The sequence below is a fragment of the Anguilla rostrata genome, chromosome 2, assembly GCF_018555375.3.
Source record: "Anguilla rostrata isolate EN2019 chromosome 2, ASM1855537v3, whole genome shotgun sequence".
NCBI lineage: Eukaryota > Metazoa > Chordata > Actinopteri > Anguilliformes > Anguillidae > Anguilla > Anguilla rostrata.
Window position 1 is genome coordinate 18469777 of NC_057934.1, and position 19076 is coordinate 18488852.

The window sequence follows — 19076 nt, forward strand, 5'->3', positions numbered from 1 at the left end:
TGCACAACGGAGTAAGCAAGGTTATAAACTGCTGTGTTGTGTTGACTTTGAAAAAAAAAACATAGAATGAAGGACTTTGTAAGGGGCGCAAGCTCTCGGAAAAACACATTGTCAAAGTTCACACGCAATATTATCTGTCCCATCTAAGAGGAACAAATGAACTCACATTTAATTTTTACTTAACTTTACCACTTCACACATTAAACATTATAATATTTATTACTTATTTATTGTCATGATGAAGTACATGAGTGTAATTAACAGTAGTATTTTCCGCCCTATATATATTTTGTCACACGCCAGCGTGACACCCTCTGGAGGGAGATGCGGCAGTACTGGGGAACACTGTTGGTTGCCACATGAAGAGAGAGAGAGAGAGAGAGAGAGTGCACCCCGCCAAACACAAAGTAAAATAAACAGCATTTTCCCCCACACCCCTCACAGGTTCCCGGCGAAAGCAGTGAAATAAAACAACAAACTAAAATAAGAAAGACAAAAGAAAGCAAAACAAAACAGAGCAGAAACTTTTCAGTCCCCCGCTTGTAGCTGGCCAGATTTTCACCTGACTAGCTCCTCCAACTTTTTAGTAGTGGTCCACTTTCTTGGTCTTTTGTTCAAATAAATAAAACTGAAACAAAAATCATAATGCGCTCTCGGTTTGACCTCCCAGTCTCCGCCCCAAACTGTGGAGAGCAGCACACCTTTAAGCACATGGCTGGTTAGCTAACGTGGCCCAGGTGCGTGTGCTCTCTCCACCAGCCAATCTGCCTCTTCAGTGAACTGGATGTCACATAATTATTTCCTTATTCCTGCATAGGGTGTGTCTGGCTGAGAAGTGAAACTAAAGAAAAGTCTGCAGTTGCTTCTCAAGGAGACAGCCTGCGACTCATTTTGTGAAATGGCGACTAAAGCTTCATTTTTGGAAGAGGAGTTATGTTGTCCTGTTTGCTGTGAGATTTTCAAGGACCCTGTCGTCTTGGAGTGCAGTCACAGTTTCTGTAGAGTCTGTTTGCAGCAGTGGTGGGGGGAGAACAGTCCTCGGGAGTGTCCCATCTGCAAGAGCAAGGCCTCTACAGGCCACCCTCCCGTAAGCTTGGCTTTAAAAAACATTGTGGAGTCCTACTTAAAGCAGAAGACTGAGTGTGAGCCTGCAGAGACAAGTGAAGACCAGTGTCCTCTTCACAGAAAGGAACTTCTGTTCTTCTGTGAGGATGATTTGCAGCCTCTCTGTATTGTGTGTCAGACTTCAAGAAAACATAGAAATCACCAGATCTGTCCTATGGAAGAGGCTGTTCCGGATCTGAAGGTATTCTATTTCTATTTATATTAGCATTAAAATATATGATCGCCTCAAATAAGTAATTTTATATGCATTTCAAAAGTTGCACAGTTGTAATGTCATAGGATTTATCAGAATGTGTTTCACTTGCTGCCTTTACATACAGCACAGCTCTCCATTTCTCTGAATGCCTAATTTAGTATTTGCATAACCTGTCTACCCTGTATGGCATTATCATTGGTGTCACCTTATGAACATTTTCTTTCATTTCAGAATAAGCTCATGACTGCACTAATTCCTATTAAACAAAAATTAGAGAGGTACACTGCAGTTAAACAAGAGTGTGAAAAAAACACAAAACACATCAGGGTGAGTTAAACGGTTTCACAAAATATTATTTCATGATTCTTACAAAATAATAAACTGTTTAATGTAGGACTGTAAGGTATGTGTTAGAGAAATGAACTATTAGTATATTAGTATAGTGATCATTTTCTATCCTATTCCTACATCAAATCTGTGTATTTATACTACAGTACTGTACGTGACAACTTCTTCTCTTAATACAGTTAAACTGGCATGACTTTTTTCAGAAAGGAGTTTCATTTCTAAAAAATAAAATACCTACCTTCATTTTACATAATTAGTTTTTCTATGGAAATAAGGTAGAAATAGAATTTTTTTTAAACTATATTATATTAAGTAGCTCGGACTAGGAGTAGGGCTCATTACCACTTCCTCATATGAAATGGGCTAAAGTCCAGAGAGTTTCCCCTCAGTTTAAACTGTGATGATGTCATGATCTGGGACATCCTCTGAAGCATTCTCTGCTGCTGAGAAGCTGGTTTGTAAACTCTCTCTGTAGGCTTGCAAAGACCCTGCAGTTTAGATTGCTTATTCAGGACCATATTTGAGGGTGTACCAACCCTCAAATATCAGCAAAGGCATAGACTCTAATTGTTTCATCAAATGCTCACTTCAGCCAAGCCTTCAGACTTACAAGCATGCTTATATCTTTAGATCCTTTTCTACTTGAGTGGGACCTGCATGCTGGCTACAAAAGAAAATAAATCTTGGCATTGGACAAAATGAGTTTGCTAGGAGAAGGTTTGAGCATATCAGGCACCTTTAAATGCTGATTTCATTGGGTAACATTTGTAATTTAGACTTATTGATGAGTTGTAAGCCCAACATGAACCTCATGAAGGCAAAATAAAAGTCTATTGAATCGCATATCTTATAGCCTAGTAAATGCATGGGAATATAGCAGAATACAACCAACATGCCTACTAAACTTACTATAATGTGCTTAAACTGTTTGGTTTACTCTTAATGTGCAGAGTCTTTTGTTCTCATGGATATTCTAGAGGAACCTATCGATACAGAAACCTTATTTATGTTTATAATTGTATTTCAATGGCAGAGTCAAGCCCAGCACACAGAGAACCAGATAAAGGCAGATTTTGAGAAGCTTCACCAATTTCTGCGAGCAGAAGAGGAGACCAGACTAGCTGCACTGAGGGAGGAAGCGGAGCAGAAGTGTCAGTTGATGAAGGAAAAGATAGAGAACTTCACACAAGTTATTTCCACCCTTTCAAACACAATCAAGGCTATTGATACATCCATAGAGGGTGAAGATGCTTTCTTCTTAAAGGTGACTATTTATTTCTTGCATTGTTCTTGGCAATGACTGGTTCATTTAAATGGAGTTTGTCAAGAGTTAATGATTCACCTTCTTTTATCCGTTTGTTCACACGCACGCACGCACGCACACACATACACCTTCATTAAAATATATCAACTGGTTCTGCTGTTTCATTAGCTGATTATTCTCATAACGGATTATGTGTTTCCCTTCATAAATAATCCCTCCACTGTGTTTTTGTATTTCTCAGACCTATACGGATGCTAAGAGAAGGTATGTAGACTCACACCTGTCTTCATCTTGTCTGTTTAACTGACTCCAATCCCCACAGTGTGAGTGACTCCTGCTTGTCATTACAGAGCCCAGTGCACACTGCAGGATCCAGAGCTGCTCTCAGGGGCACTGATAGATGTGGCCAAACACTTGGGCAACCTGAAGTTCAGAGTCTGGGAGAAGATGCTGGAGATGGTGCAGTACAGTGAGTAGCCTACTGGAGGAGAGGGGTAAAAATGGTCACCATAGAACTATAAGTAATATGGCAATTCCAAATGTCCCAATTTTTCCTCACATGTTGTCAAACACTATATGCAAAGAGTGGTCTTTTATGGTTATAATATCTATATAACATCACAGCATTTTATTGATAAACTTTGTCAGGGCGAGGGAATGGACCCAAATGCAGAGTCAACAAACACTCAAAATCCAGAGTAAACGCTAAACCAATAAAGTTGCTTTTAATTAGAACAATAAACAAAATGGAACAAAAACGAAGCCGCGCAGGGCAAGTCAAAAAAGGACAAAGTTCTTAATGCGCAAAAACAGAGAAAATGCAGAAATTCAAAAAACAATGCAAAAACAGAACACGGGCAGGGAGGAAAACACTCACGGCAAAACACTGAGTAACAAGAACAAGAAGGAGTACAAACCGAAACACAATCAGAAGCACACGCAAGGATCCAGCACCCGAGTCAGGGAGAACAAGCACTGACGAGACACGGCAGGGCACAATGCACAATCAGGCCACAGAGAGGGAAGGGAAAATGAGACAACCAAAAACCAATAATTGAATAATTGAAAACAATAATACAATTACACGGGGGGAAAAGAACAGAACTAAAAACTGAAGTGCCGCCATCTGGCGGCCCAAAAAGGGAAACGCAAACAACCACAGAACTATGACAAACTTGTTTAGAGTTAGAGTATCATTTATCTTTTATTAGTTTTTTCTTCCTTCTTGAAAGAATATGACACAGATCTAATGTTTTATGTTTTTTCTTTTTTTCTTTAATAGTGCATCAAAATATTAGATTTGTAATTTAAACCATGTCTATTTATGCTTCTTTTCATAATAATATATGAAGAATCTAAATCTAAATGGTTAATGTCTTCCCTTCTGTCTTCCATATTTATTGTTTAGCCCCTGTGATTCTGGATCCCAACACTATGTCCCCCTGGGTCTGTCTGTCAGATGATCTGACCTGTGTGAGGCACACTGAAGTTAAACAACAGGTTCCTGACAACCCAGAGAGGTGGTCTTGTGGCATAATGGTATTGGGCTCGGAGGGTTTTACTTCAGGGAAACACAGCTGGGAGGTGGAGGTGGGGAAGAAATCTGCCTGGACTATAGGAGTAGTGCAAGAGTCAATCAACAGAAAGGAGGCCATTTCATGCAACCCAGGGAGTGGATTCTGGGTCCTAGCGCTGAGGAACGGTGATGATTACTTTGCAGCTGGAGTTGCTGACTTCAAACTGAAGAGGAAGCCCCAGAGGATCAGAGTGCAGCTGGACTATGACAGGGGGGAGGTGTCCTTCTTTGACTCCAGTGACATGTCACACATTTACACTTTTAAAGGCAAATTCACCAAAAAGATATTCCCATATATCAATCCCCGCCACAATGATGATGGCAGAAATGCTGGGGCCCTGCAGATCTGTCCATTGTCTTTAAGAGTGATGAAATCCCATCGAGTCTGTCATTAATAATGATGCCATCTCAGTGAGCGTATCATTAATAGTGATGTCATCCCAGTGAGTGTATCATTATTAGTGACGTCATCCCAGTGAGTGCCTCATCTCAATGATGGTGTCTGTAACTGATGTGGCCTAAACTATTAAAACTGTTGAAGTGGATTGGATAAGGCTTTGTAGTCAACATTTGTTCATCTATTAATCTTCTGTCACACTTGCTGGAACCTCTATATGCAATCTACAGCTCCAGCTCTCCATAGTTTCCTTGCATGTTGCTATTGCAGTGTTTGCAGTTCCATAGTTTATACTGTTCTGTCAGTTATGGTTAGTTATAATTCAGATATTACAACAACAACAACAACAACAACAACAACAACAATAATAAATGTATTGTTTAATTGGTCCAGTTACAACCTTGTATCGGTGACATACTGTATGCTATACTTAGCTGTAATTATCATTTTAAAAAATTTAAGAAAAACATTTGCAAAACTTGATTTCCACTAATTATGTAAAATAAGGATGCACATTGCATCAGCTTTATGGGAAATAAGCTGGACATCATTGCCTTATCTTCAGAGCATGAGGACTGATGGCAGTGCACTCTTACCTCCACCTGGGGGCGTGAAAGCACATTCCACAAACAAAATGTAATGGACAGTACCTCAGTCTACAATCTCCACAACTACAGTGAATGCACACCGGAGTAATCAAGGTAACAAACTGCTCTGTTGTGTTGACCTTAATATTTTTTTTAAAAACATAGAATGAAGGACTTTATAAGAAAAACACATTATGAGAGTTCACACACAAATCTGTCCCCTCTGAGAGGAACATATTAACTCATATTTAATTTTTACTTAACTTTACCACTTTACACATTAAACATTTTAATATGTATTACTTAGTTATTGTTATGATGATGTACAATAGTGTTATTACCAGTTGTATTTTCCTTTAGTCTCCACCCGTAGAAAACCTACCATATGAGTTAATTAAGTGCAATGTTTGTTGGCATATTATATTGATTCCAAAGCTGTTCTGGGTTTTTCAGCTATAGCCTGTCTATATTAAAATAAACTAGAGTAATCGAGATCTTGGCTTGCCTTGAGCAAGTTGCCGGATGCGTAAATTACTGTAATTCGATTTTTCCCGGAGAGGGGAGCACTGGGCATGCTCGCGCCGGTCGGCAACTGAGGGTGTGAGCATGCCCTGCAGAGTGAGTGAAGATGAGAATGTGAATGAGCAAGAGTTCTCTGCGGAGGGCAAATCGCGCGTGTCCTCTCCGCATTCGTGTCTTTGCAACAACTGGGTGGAAATAGGGGAGAGCTGTCCATTTCAGAACCACGCTCCCCCCGACACAAAAACCCTCTTGCGACACGGACCCGTCTCCTCGACATTTGCTAAACAAGGCGACCATTAGTCTGTGTGAAGACTGCAAAGACAATGTTTGCGGGCGGCTCTGCGGTAAATACAGGTAGTCTCTAACCTCCCGCAGTCAGGACACAGACGGCATCCAGCATCATTTTCTTTTATGGAGAAATTCGAGTGCGTGGTAAGTCATTTCGTTTTCTGTAACACATCTGTTGTGTAATGGAACGTCACGTTCCCGCGCTTGTTCTAGTACTCGGAGCTAATTGGGTACAATTTTATCATAAAATGTGTCATTACCTTGTGTCAGGGGTACTTAATTGACGGGTACGAAATACTGTGGGTTGTAGTTGAATGTGGACTTTCCAAGCCACTAGCTGCCTGTCTGTAACACGCCAAGCCATTAAGATTGTCGATCCATGTTTATTAAAAATGTTTTACTTTCAGCGGATTATATTTTAATCTTCATTAAGTAAACTGACTGCAAGCAATCTTTATGACAAAGATATGCGTTAGCCATGAGTAGCCATAATTACGGTGGACAGTGACCGGCCATGATCTGCGGGTTTGTAGCCTATGTGTTTGAAAATAATCATTGCACCCAGTACATAGGCTTAACGGCATCAGTTCCAACAATCATGTACCCACAACATCCAGGTAAAACAGGAAGAAAATGCGGAATTAATTAACATGGAATTACTTCTTGAAATCGGAGTTGATGACTCATAAGGCATATATAAAACAAACTTTACCGCAGTGTAATAGAACTGACGACACGTGCAATACCTGCAGCATCATAAATCAAATAGAAAATAATAAGGGACTTACTGGAAAATGTCGACTATTCCTCACAAGACATAAATATGTACGCAAAGATTCAGACAGTTGAAGTGCATAGGCTAATATGTGATATAGGCTAACCGTTTCATTCCTCTGAGACTAACCTGCCTTGTGTAGGCTCCATTTTCTTTCTACATAGTATGGTGTTATGCTCACTGTATATAGCCTATGGGTAAATCTGTTGCTTCTCCAGTACTTTTCTGTACATTAATCTATTGTTCGTTAGTCCTTACAGTCGGTCATTGGGATTGATTCATGAACAATTATTTGGTGAGCTGGCGGTTGGCACTTGAGGGTGTTATGTTTTTTTTTTTTTTTTAAATCGGGGTGCTTGTCAAACTTGTACAACTTGTTGTTGCGTGTCTACATCCCGTAACCTTGTATGAGAGTGAGTAGCTACACAGTGTGAGTGCACGGATTACAAAGCCGATCACCCTCTCCTAAACCAGGAATTAGGCGGCCAGCTGCGCTGTCGGCTGGCTTTCTACCATAACCTGCAATTCCAATAATTTTATAGTTTATCTCCGTTTTTTCTTTCGTGTTCAAAAGTAAATGGTCAGTAGGCTACAGACTACAGGGAGGAGGCAGGATTTAATTTCAGCGGCAAAATGGCATAATGAAGTATACCAAAGGCCGAGCAGAGTTGTGCACGTGACTCAAGTTTCTGCAAAGGGTATGAAACATGCTACACAGGCCAATGTCACATGGATTCCAGCAGATGCTTCTTCAAGTATTTGTCTTGGGAGGAGGGACAGAGGGAATACAAACACAATTCACAATTCAATTCACTAACCTTGCTACAGTTCGGTTGCCATGGTTTCTTGCATGTAGGACGGAGTGTAGCACAGTGGGTAAGGAACTGGGCTTATAACCAAAAGGTCGCGGGTTCGATTCCCGGGTAAGGACACAGCCGTTGTACCCTTGAGCAAGGTACTTAACCTGCATTGGTTCAGTATATATCCAGCTGTATAAATGGATACAATGTAAAATGCTATGTAAAAAAAGTTGTGTAAGTCGCTCTGGATAAGAGCGTCTGCTAAATGCCTGTAATGTAATGTTGGGTTATATTGTGTTTTCCGTCAGTAACCCCCCCCCCCCCCCCTCACCCCCGCTATCAAAGCTAAGTTTCAATGCCACCCTTTTCCACTGAACTTGCTTTAGATCCCACCTTGGACCTGCACCCTGACCCCGCCGCCCGCAAAGCCGCCATACTATCCAGGCCTGTTCTGCCTGTCAATGCACTTCCGGCAAGAGCGATATCCTACAAGAATAGCATTGCGGCGGACTGTCTTCCGGCGTAGACCGCAGGTTGTGCTAGGCCCCACCTTAATAAGGAGATTAATTTGGCAATCGGCCAGTAGAGAAGTGGTTTGTTCAGCAGTGAAAGACAGTTAAGCTCTTTTTTACTCTCATTCTTTTTCCTTTAGTATCCTGTAGTCAATTGGCCAAATCTGTTTTGGAGCTCAGATGCAATCTTGATTTAGGTGTGTTTGTGGGCTGGGATATTAGCTTGCATTGTACGTGATGTGGAATCAATTTATTTGTGACATGTAACAAAATGACAGAGAAACCAAACAAGATCAGTGTACCCTGATGGATCTTCGCCTGACCTCACATCACGTTTTCCAGTGAGACATTTTGAGCGTGCAGCAGCCAAGCCCGAGCCAGATTGTCAGTGCGCCTCTGCTTGATTTGTCAGGTTATCCACCTGCCCTGTCTCCAGGGGCTGTGGGTCTGGGTGAGCCAGCCGTCGGTGGCCTCTGTAATCACGTCTTTATCGGTGTTTGTGGAAACAAATTCCTTTCATCTACAGTCTGCCTCCCTCTCTTTTCTTTTTTGTCTCTTCCCACTCTTTCCTTTCTCTCTGTCTTTGGCACTACCTCTGTCCTTCTGTCCTACTCTCATCCCTCTGGGGCCTTCCACCATCCTCCTCTCTTTCTCCTTCTCTCTTTCTCTCTCTCTCTGTTTCTGTTTCTGCCTTATAAGCACGGGTCAGTTGCATGTCTTTGGAGACTCATTTGATTAAGAAAGGACGGTATCATACCTTCACAGTTCTAACATAGATCTTGCGCACTCTTGCCCGTGAGTCTTGATCTCTTTGGGCTCCTTCCTCCTGAGAGTGCCCTCCCATCTTGCCAGCTCTTTAGCATTGCTGCTTCAGGGGAAGCTGCTGAAACCACACTATGGAAGCATAGACGAGCCCGTAATGAAGTCCTGTGCAGTTAGCTGCTCACTGCAACAAAGAGGGGCAAAACTCCAGGGCTGAAAGGGCTGTAAACAGAAAGAAGCACCTGGAGGGCATTGGAGTGACCCAAACTTGTGGAAACAATGTCTACTGTGTGACATTCGGCAAAATTTGAAGCTGCTGCCCTTATCTATTTTGAAAATGTTCACCTTCCTGGCTCCTTTTAACCATTTTGTCTGCCTGTGTAGTGATGACACTGCCAGAGAGGTGAAACGGTGGTTCTTTAATTACTTTCTGCAGTCACAGAAGGGTACAGTGAGACAGCTGAATAATAGTTATAGAGCTGAGTTTCAGTTTTAAGCTTGACATTCAGCATGTGGAATAAAAAGGCTGGGTTCTCATATGTGATGAAATGTTGCTGAATATCTTTGTGATTGAAAGCACATTTAAATAATAGCCTTTTCAAACCTCAAAAATTGCGATGGGTAACAGTGATATTGTTTGTAATTAAATATTCTCCTATGATTTTTACTGTATATAAGTTGTTCCCCATATAATACTGGTCCAAGTCACTGATGCACTGGCCTAACCCTTTATATTATCTTGAGGGAAAGTGTGATACTGTAAAAATACAGATGTATATTCAGCTACTGTGTATACTGTGTATATGGGCATTACCTATCACTTTTCTGAGTCTATGCTGTGTAACCATGGATCCTGATGTGGCAACCTGGCAAATGTACATTTTTATAAACAAGCTATGAGCATCTTGGCCTTTTTGAAAGCATCTATTAACTGTCCAAGCATGCTTCTGCAAGGGTAAGAGAATCCTAACTTTTTATTTATTTTAAAATGCGCTACCCCTGTTTCCTCAATATTTGTAATACCCTGTTGTAGTCTCAAGCACACGTCATTACTCAAATCCCATCTGGTAAATCAAATGTGAACACAAGGACGTGTTCTCCTTCAAAGGGCCTGTTGCCAACTACTGCTTGATTTCACATTGAAGTCCACCAGCTAGGACATGTAGCCATTTTGTTGTAGGAATGCCCACAATGCTCAGTTGGTGCAAACAGACTGCAGGTGTCCGTTAATGAGAAGAGTTCCAGCTGGAATCCTGCCTCACTGGATGATGCTAAGGTCAGCTATGCACCATCTAATATGCTTGCCACGGTTGGCACTAGCACACCCTGGATTTGATACCCGGCCATGGGATGCACCAACATACCAGAACAAAGTCTCCAAATGATGAAATTCCCAGGAGCTATCTAAGGTTTTAAATTGAGTCATCTTTACTTTACAGATCAATGCTTCTCTGGCACGGTCAAAGCATTACTTGTTGTCAGATCAGAATGTTAATGAAAAGGCAAGCTTCCAAACAAGTAAAAGCCTTCCTGGGTGTTTTAAAATATTATTTAAAATATATATATTTTTAAATATTTGTGAGTCTATTGAGGGATTTCCTTTTTATAGATATAAACTCTCTGACCTTGGCATGGAAGACAAAAAATACCAAACCCATGTGGCTATGGACTTCATTAATTTAGGTCCAGGCCTTTTTTCAATGAAAGAAAATCATTTTCAGTTATGAAGGCCAAGGTATAAATGAATAGATTTTCTGTGTGAGAATAAATAGCTCGTTACCTTTCTCTGTGTTACAGAACTTTCTGAAATGGTTGTCTGCCCCCCAAAATGTGCAGACTTATCAAACTCAGTGGCTACACTTGGGATTCTGGCAGAGTTGGAACTCCTAAAGGCTTTTTATCACCACAGAAGTTACATTTGCAGATGATACAAAACTGAGGCCCAGCTAATAGTTTTGAATCTACCAAAGTTATCCAAGAAGATTGAAACAAAATCCGGAAGTGAAAACTGAAATTCCATATGGCTAAATTTAAAGTTCTACATGTGGGAAATAAAACCAGGAGGCGGAGTTACTTTATGGGAGACACAAAATTGGAATGTGCTCAATTTGAAAAAAAAAATACTTGATTGATCAAAGTCGTTCAGGTTCTATGCATGTGCTGTAGCACTGATAAGGCCAGCAGGGTGCTGGGATATATAGCCAAGAATATTCTGTTATAAATCCAAGGAAGTTATATTATAAAATACATTTGTTAGATGACACTTCGAGTAATGTGTGCAGTTCTGGGGCCCATACTACAAGAAAGATATAGGGGCTCTGGAAAAGGTTCAGAGAAGGGCAACCAAATTGATTCCTGGTGTGAAAGATAAAAGCTACGAGGAAAGACTTAAGATGTTTAATCTCTTCAAGTTTAGTAAAAGGAGGCTTTTAGTTATGTTGTAGAGGCAGAAGCTCTGGGGGTTTTCATGACCAGGCTTGATACAGTGTTAGATACTATCTATTCTGTAGGCACTACAATTTAGTTAGGAAGGCATTGTTGGGCTGAATGGCTTGTCCTCATCAGTATGTTATGTTATTTTAAGTTTAAGACTGCAGCTGCTCTGGATCTATGAGACAGGGCCAACCCTGCAGACTAAAGGCCTTCCTGCTGAAGGGGTGCCTTAGCTGATTATGCACTTCCCTGCAGGACTGCTAGCCGCAGTCAGCAGTGGTTTGGCGAGGGTTCAAGCATGGTACCTGCCACTGTCCAGCAACCCAGTGCTTTAGTAAGCCAAGCCTCCCCCCCAAAAAAAGAGCCCCCTTTAACAGTCTTTTTTGAAATTAAGTTTTTGGGATCTTTTTGGCTTTAGCGGGTTCTGGTGGGAGTCATACACTTGAAACTGTCGCAGCACGGGGTTCCTAAACAAATTGATGCAATGCAGTGGTTAGACTGCGGCATCTGACAGCTCTCCACAGCAGAAGTGTTAAATGAACTTTATGAGAGTTCATGTTAGCCCAATCGGGATAAAATGTACTCTAATTTTAATATTTTAGCTATTTTTTCAAAATATTTTTGACATTGATTTTTTAAAAAAGTTATTGGCTTGTTCCCGTATCTAAATCCCTTTCAAAACTCCTCTGAAATAGAAAGCAGATGGCATCTTTGCTAACGTGGGACTTTAATATCTTTTTCTGTCCTTTTAATGATAAGTCATTGTATTCATAATGAAATGGAAGTATTATGGGGAAAGGATAGAAAGAGATAAAAGAGAATAAGGCGCCAGTCACATCTGCAATGTCCCCGTCTCCTGTGGAGACAGGAGCTCATCCATGTGTGACCCCTGACCTTGTTTCTGTTGCATGCCCTCACTGTTTCCTGCCATCTGCCAGGCCCAAACAGAGCAGAGCGCATTGGCAGAACGCAAGGGGATGTGAGCATGAGCTGACATGCTGATTGGTTGCTGTCACTGTTGTGTTGGTGGGGTGGGCTTGTGCGGTTTGAATGAAGGGAGAGGCCTGTGCTGGATGCTGGTGGGGGGGATGAGGGGTGGGGGGTGGGGGGTGGTCTGTTCCTCTGGATGGTGAAAAGGAAGGGATGGAAGGGGAAAAATGTGAATTTGTATGGCTGTACATCCAGCATGAGAGTGTTGAGTCTGAGAGAGATTGCTGTTGCAGATGATCGTTTATGCTTTTCCGTGTGTGAGATTCTGTGTCTGTGTGTGCACATATGTGTTCATGTGTTTACAAGTTTATTCTTCTGTGTGTGTGTGTGTGTGTGTGTGTGTGTGTGCGTGCGCGTTCCTGTACACAGCTGCTGTTTCAGTGTGCTTTTCCCTTTATCCTAGCTTAAGCTGTGTTTGTTCTGTTTTCTTTTTCATGGTCCATATATCCTGCTGTATTTGAGTCTTTTATTGTCTATGAAGAGGCCAGAGTGTGAATTACAATATAATATAAAATGCAAATTCTCAGACTCTTGTTAGTTGCACCTTTATCAATTTTACTCTCTTCAAAAACAGTTTTATGCCCTGTGTGGGTGTGCTTTTGAAAGGCTGGGTGGTTCTCCATGCTCTCTGTCAATGTGTGTAATGTCTCCTTGGTACATCTGTCTTGCTGATGGACGGAGTGTAGCACAGTGGGTAAGGAACTGGGCTTGTGACCGAAAGGTCGCAGGTTCGATTCCCGGGTAGGACACTGCCGTTGTACCCTTGAGCAAGGTACTTAACCGAAATTGCTTCAGTATATATCCAGCTGTATAAATGGATACAATGTAAAATGCTATGTAAAAAAGTTGTGCAAGTCGCTCTGGATAAGAGCGTCTGCTAAATGCCTGTAATGTAATGCTGTTGGGCGAGTACAGCCAGTCTGTTTACTAAAGGTATTGTTGTAATACCGTGTCCTGATGTTGACACTTAACATCCATTTTGTCTTGGCATGATGGCACTTGTCCTTCTTATACTCAGTACTATTGTTTTTCTTGTAGACTTTTTTTTTCCAACTGCCATGGAACTGTAAATGAAACCATGAAAGCATTCATTTACCCTTCCAAAGAGGAACAGTTTAGCCTAGGACCACGCTGTTATATGTATGAGTGTGGATACACTTTCTAAACCTTTATTTGATCAGGTTTGTGACATGAGAATTCAAATCTCTGTTGCAGCGATGACCTGGTGAATAAACATCGGCAGAGAACTCAAGGGATCAGTTAGCCAGACAGTTGCTGTGGATGATTAAGCAAAGTCAGTTTTGTGGGTTTGAACCAGGACACCAATGTTACCTCCTTTACTCCAGAGTGCTATGGGACCTTTAATGACCACAGAGAGTCAGGATCTTGCTTTAAATGGACAATACCTGCTAAAGCATAGGGCCACCATCACTATGCTCAGATTCTATTGGCGTCCAGAGGGAAGAGTGCCCCCTGTTGGCTCATCAACTCCACCTCCAGCAGCAACTTACTTTTAAAAACCCTGGTTAACCGACCCCTTAGCTACTAAGCTTCAGTAGTTTGAAATGAGTCAGGCACAGGGTGGTATACCTGCTCACGTTCTCTTTCTTGCGGCTTTTTCACCGAACTAATGAACTAATTACGTTACATTACAGGCATTTAGCTGACTTTGCTTAGCCAGAGTGAAAAAAAGAGCCTTTTTTTATTTTTAACATCGCGTTTACATTTTACCCATTCGTACAGCTGGACATACACTGAAGCAATGTCAGTGTCATACCTGGGAATTGAACCTGTGACCTTCAGGCACCTTACCCATTATACTGCGCTGTAGTTAGTGTTGCGTGTGCACATATGTGTGGATTTGCAAAGGGGCCGGCGCAGTGTGCTCACATGCAGTGGCTGCAACAGGACAAGCGGACAGGAAGTGGGTTAGAGGGAACTGTGTCAGTGAGAGGCCAGAACTCTTGAAAAGCAGTAGTCAGACACTGTAGGCCTAGGTTAGATTCTGCAGTTTCTTTGAGTGCTGTCTTTGTGCTTCCGTGTGTGCTAATATTGTGCTGTTGCTAACTCCTCAAAAGGTGAGGGGGACATGAACACCACCTTCCCCGATAGTTCTGCCTATGCTTGAGGGTTGAATGACAGTCCAGCTCCACCTTTATTGTATCCGCTGCTGCCTATTTGAAAAGCACGCAGAGATGTGAGATTCCCATGCAAATGGGCAGGGACGCTTTAGGTCGTATTTCACGCTGTACTGCTCACCTCAGCAGAGGTGTACCAGGCTGACTCTGCAGAAACGGGAGAGGTTGGGGGAGGAAGGGTGGGGGATGGGGGTGTGGGGGGGGGGGGGGGGGCTGGCTAGCATGCTGTTCATGTGACAGTCTGATTTGATCTGCCTTTACAGTTAAGCCCACGGTGGGACTGGGACCCGTGAAATAACCCCAAGAGGGTTATGCTGTGTATGCTTGTGTGTGCGTGTCAGTGTGCTTGTGTTTGTGTGAACTTAACAGTCCTTTGAAAATGTAAATGATCAGACAAGATCATCTGAGGTGTTGAGGTGAAGTGTCCTTCATGTTTTGTGGGTCGACATTGAATCCTTGCGGTTATTATCTGAGGAGATTTTGTTACACGCGGTTCTCAAATAACAAACTGGATAAAATGCCGCAGAATGACCAATCAAGGGGAGTATTAGCATCTGTGAAAGTCGTATTCTGTGGCGGTGTAATAGGTGTAAAGTGTTCATTCCTTCTCAACGTCAGTGACCGTGAAACCTTGCCATCATGTCTTTTTTATCTTGTGCCTGTCTTTGAAGGACTAAAATAGCATTCATTGTATCGTCAAGCTGTGAACAAATTTGTGATGCTGCCATGTTGAGCTGGTTTTGGCAGCCTTCTCTCAGAGTTCTATAGAGAGAGAGAGAATGAGTTCATTCCTTTTCCTCCTCAGGACCAAAATAGCCACAAGTCACATGTTCGACTCCTCTTTTTTTTTAGGTATTACAGTGCTATATAAACCATGTATAGTTTTTGGACATCTGACTGTCAGGATACAATAAAGTCTCTTTTAAAAATCTCTTTCTACTCTGCATACACCCAGACAGCATCCCCTGAGCTAATATTAGTGCACTTAGTGCTGAGAATCATGGCCCACTCCTGATTATCAGTGGAGCAGCTCACACACAGGAGGTCTTTAGACTGATACTGTACTTGGAGATACGCCAGTATCCCATTGAGGCATATCACTTACAAACTGAACAAAGCTGTAACAATGCTATATCTGCTGTATATATTTCCTCAGTATATGTTCACGTGAACGTAGTTGCAAAAACACAGGTGTGCTTCATTAGGAAAGGAACCAAGCTCCTGTAAAGAGATCGCCCCCTGAAATTCAGATTAACATGCTGTGTCGGAGATCGGCATTAAATTAGGTGACTGGCCCCGTTGGCGTGACACAGAGCACAAGACCAAGGTTGAGGATTAGCAGTAACCGAGATGAGCAGAGACTTCCTGTCTCGCGACTGGTCCATCTGATGCCGAAGGAGGAGGGGAAGAATTCCCACTGCGTTCCGAGCAAAGAAACAAAGGCAATAGAGCGGGCTTGGTTTGGAGGGACGTGTGTGGAGGCCAGTTGTTTTAGACATTTTTAATTTAGACAATTACTCCTAATCCAGCAAATCCCCCTAAGGACTCATTAAGCAAGCATTGAACTTTCCACAAAGGAAAAACCAACAGGGCCCCCTCCCCACACCTTAACGAAAGTGAGCCGTTCCATTTATCTTTTGTGAGTAATGGAGGATTGAGCTGCTGTATTTCACTCTATCCCACTTTTGAATGGTGCACTTGGAGGTACAGGTGTGGGTGGGGGTTTGCACAGATCAGACAGCAGTAGCGCCCTTTGACACCTGATCCCAGGGAGTCGGAGAGACCCCCCTCCGTGTCTGGAGGCAGAGAAGGCCGGTGAATTATGGATTAGCCTCCTGCTTTTATGTAATAAGGCGGAGGTTTATGTCCTAATCTCCGCTGCCACTGTCACTGTGTGGGTAGCACTGCCTGCCAGGCTTGTTCTTTTTCACCAAATATCTGGCAAAAGAGGATTAAGCACATTATCAAAATTGTACAATTCAATCACCATATCGACCAAATCCGATCACATTGTCTCGGTGAAGGAGGGTCTGGGCTGAATGCAATGATTCAAACCAGTAAATATTGCTGCAAACTGCTGTCTGAGAGTCTGAACAATGTGTTAACTGGTGTACCCATGATGAGTCTATCACCACAATTGTAGGTGGAGTTTCAGTCAAGCAAGTGAAGCAAGAGCATCTTGAGATCACACAAGATCTTGCCATCTATGTTTGGAGGCTACTGTGTAGCTATTATACCCACTCATTTACATTCAGTCACCCCCTCTGCTCCACTCACCCAAGGCCAATTCATACTGTCCACATCTGCAAAGGCTGTAAGGTGATACAACTTTCACCATAGATGGCTGTCTACTGGAGTCAGCTGTATATGTCTGGCATTTTTAACATTTGTGTCCACTCCAGTAATCGGTAATATGCGCCATTTTCCCCTGTGCAATGAGGAAACAATATAGGCATGCTTCCTGTGTCATGTGTGTCTTGTTCACATTCTTGGATTGTACCCTGTCCGCAGGCACTAAAATCCATTTCCAAAGGACAAAATATTCTATTTTTTTTCCTCTTTCAAAGTTTAAGCTTTTGGTTGCTGTAACTGGACTTCTATCTGAGCAAAGTATACGTAATCTGCAAGAGCTGGTCCCAACTGCAGAAAAACATCACCATTCAAGCTTTCTGTTTGTAACTAGTGACCTACTAGTCACTAGTTTCTACTCTGTATTTGGCATATTTGTTATTTGTAGGTGTTTGCACTACAATATGACTTAATGCACTGGAATGTAAAGGGTTGTGGTTGGTGACTGTTGTTGTTTCCTGCGACTTACACATTTTTCTCTTTTTCCATCTCTCTCTCTGTCTCTCACTTTCTATCCCTCACTAGCTCTCATTATTTTTTTCCCTTTTATACTCTGCCTCTCTCTATCCCGCTTTTATGAGGACCATGATCCAAGATTCAAACTGCTTCTTTTTGGCATGACTTTTACGATGTATGGTGCTGTCGAAGCAGGGTGACTCTCCTAGTCTTTCCTCTACCCTGTCCCTTTCCTTCTCTCTTCCTATCTCTCTCACTCTCTCTCCATCTCCCTTGCTATCTCCTTCTTTATCTGTCTCTCTGAGGGAAGTGAGGGAGAAGTGCTGGCTTTCCTGGATGAAGAGAAGACCTTGGTCTGCCTGCCTGACCAGTTCTGACCCTGGTCGTATCCACGGTGACCAAAGCTCAGTGGGTTAAGGTAGAGCGATCACCTCCGGAGGAAAGAAAAGCAGCGGCTAAAACAAACGGAGGAAGAGGAAAAGGACAGGAAAAGGGGGGGAGGGGAGGGTCACGCTTTCTCTCTCCATCATGCGTTGAGGCCATGTCCCAGTCCAGCAAGGTCTTTCACGTGTTGGTGGAAGTGCGGTCAGTTCCGGAGCGGGAGGGGGATGGGGCCGGGGATTTGGAGGTGGTGGGCACCGCCACACCAATGGGGGAGGAGGTCCGGATGCATGGAGCAGCCATTCCTGGGGCCAGCAGGCATTCGGAGGGGGTTCGCGGCATGAGCAGCGGCGGTTTCGGTGGAGACAGAAACTTCAGTCCCTCTAGATCTCCACCCACCAGCTCCAAACACAACCCCGGCGGGTCCTCCTCCGCCCTCTACCAGCAGGGCCTGTCGTGCAACGGGATTGGCCGGCTGCTCTCGGCGGTGCTGGATCCTTTGGATGGCGATGAGGGCGTGGCGGCACCACGCACTCCCAAGTACGAGGCCTCCCAGGGACGGGGCCCGCGCCCGTCCACCGCGACCGCGGGCGAGCGGGGAGGCGACGGCCAGCGATCGGTCGTCACCTTCAGCTACATCGAGAAGGCCAGCGTGAGGACGGTGGAGAGTCCTCAGAGCGCCCCGCGCCGAACCGCGCCCGCCCGCTCGGCCGACTCCCCGGGCCTCCGCCGGTCCGCCGAGGGCTCGCCGCTGGCCGCCGCCGCCGCCGCCCACCCCTGCAAGAGGACGGGCGCCCCCGTCTACTTCTACAGCCCGGATTCCTCGTGCCACTCCAGTCCCGCGCTGTCGCTCCGGGCCTCGGGGGGGTCCCGCTCCGCCGCCAGGGTCGCCGCCCGCCAGGCGTCGGAGGAGCTGAGGTCGCCGGTGGTGAAGCGGCGTGCGGCCGACGGCCCCGCGGAACGGCTCCGCCAGCAGTCCCGCTGCCAGTCCTGGGCGGGGACCACGGACCCGACGCGAGCCGCCGGCACCCTCCCCGGCGTCCGGCCGGGCGGAGGTCCGGACTGGCTCAACCCTCCGTGCGACCTTCCCAGAAACCCAACCGGAAAGCGCCCCTCCTCGGGCGCCGCCTCGGCCACCCTGCCCGCGCTCGGGGCCGAAGGGCCCCGGGACGTTCCT

The 19076-nt window shown here is 43.9% G+C and overlaps 2 protein-coding genes across 2 annotated transcripts in view; both read left to right on the forward strand.

Annotated features, from left to right (window-relative positions):
• Window positions 1-859: 859 nt before the first annotated feature.
• Window positions 860-5059, forward strand: LOC135247481 (zinc-binding protein A33-like). Its single transcript, XM_064320969.1, has 6 exons — window positions 860-1306; window positions 1553-1648; window positions 2703-2933; window positions 3175-3197; window positions 3284-3402; window positions 4342-5059. Exons 1-6 carry the CDS (start codon window positions 899-901, stop codon window positions 4902-4904), a joined length of 1440 nt encoding a protein of 479 aa, XP_064177039.1. The 5' UTR covers window positions 860-898; the 3' UTR covers window positions 4905-5059.
• A 1040-nt stretch (window positions 5060-6099) lies between these two features.
• The window catches only part of LOC135247489 (PH and SEC7 domain-containing protein 1-like), a 63773-nt gene continuing 50796 nt past the window's right edge, over window positions 6100-19076 (forward strand). The window contains exons 1-2 of the mRNA XM_064320983.1: window positions 6100-6447; window positions 17588-19076. The exon at window positions 17588-19076 is cut by the window's right edge and continues 1071 nt beyond it. Of these exons, the coding sequence (XP_064177053.1) occupies window positions 18060-19076 (1017 nt within the window). The 5' untranslated portion in view covers window positions 6100-6447; window positions 17588-18059. The remainder of the gene's footprint in view (window positions 6448-17587) is intronic.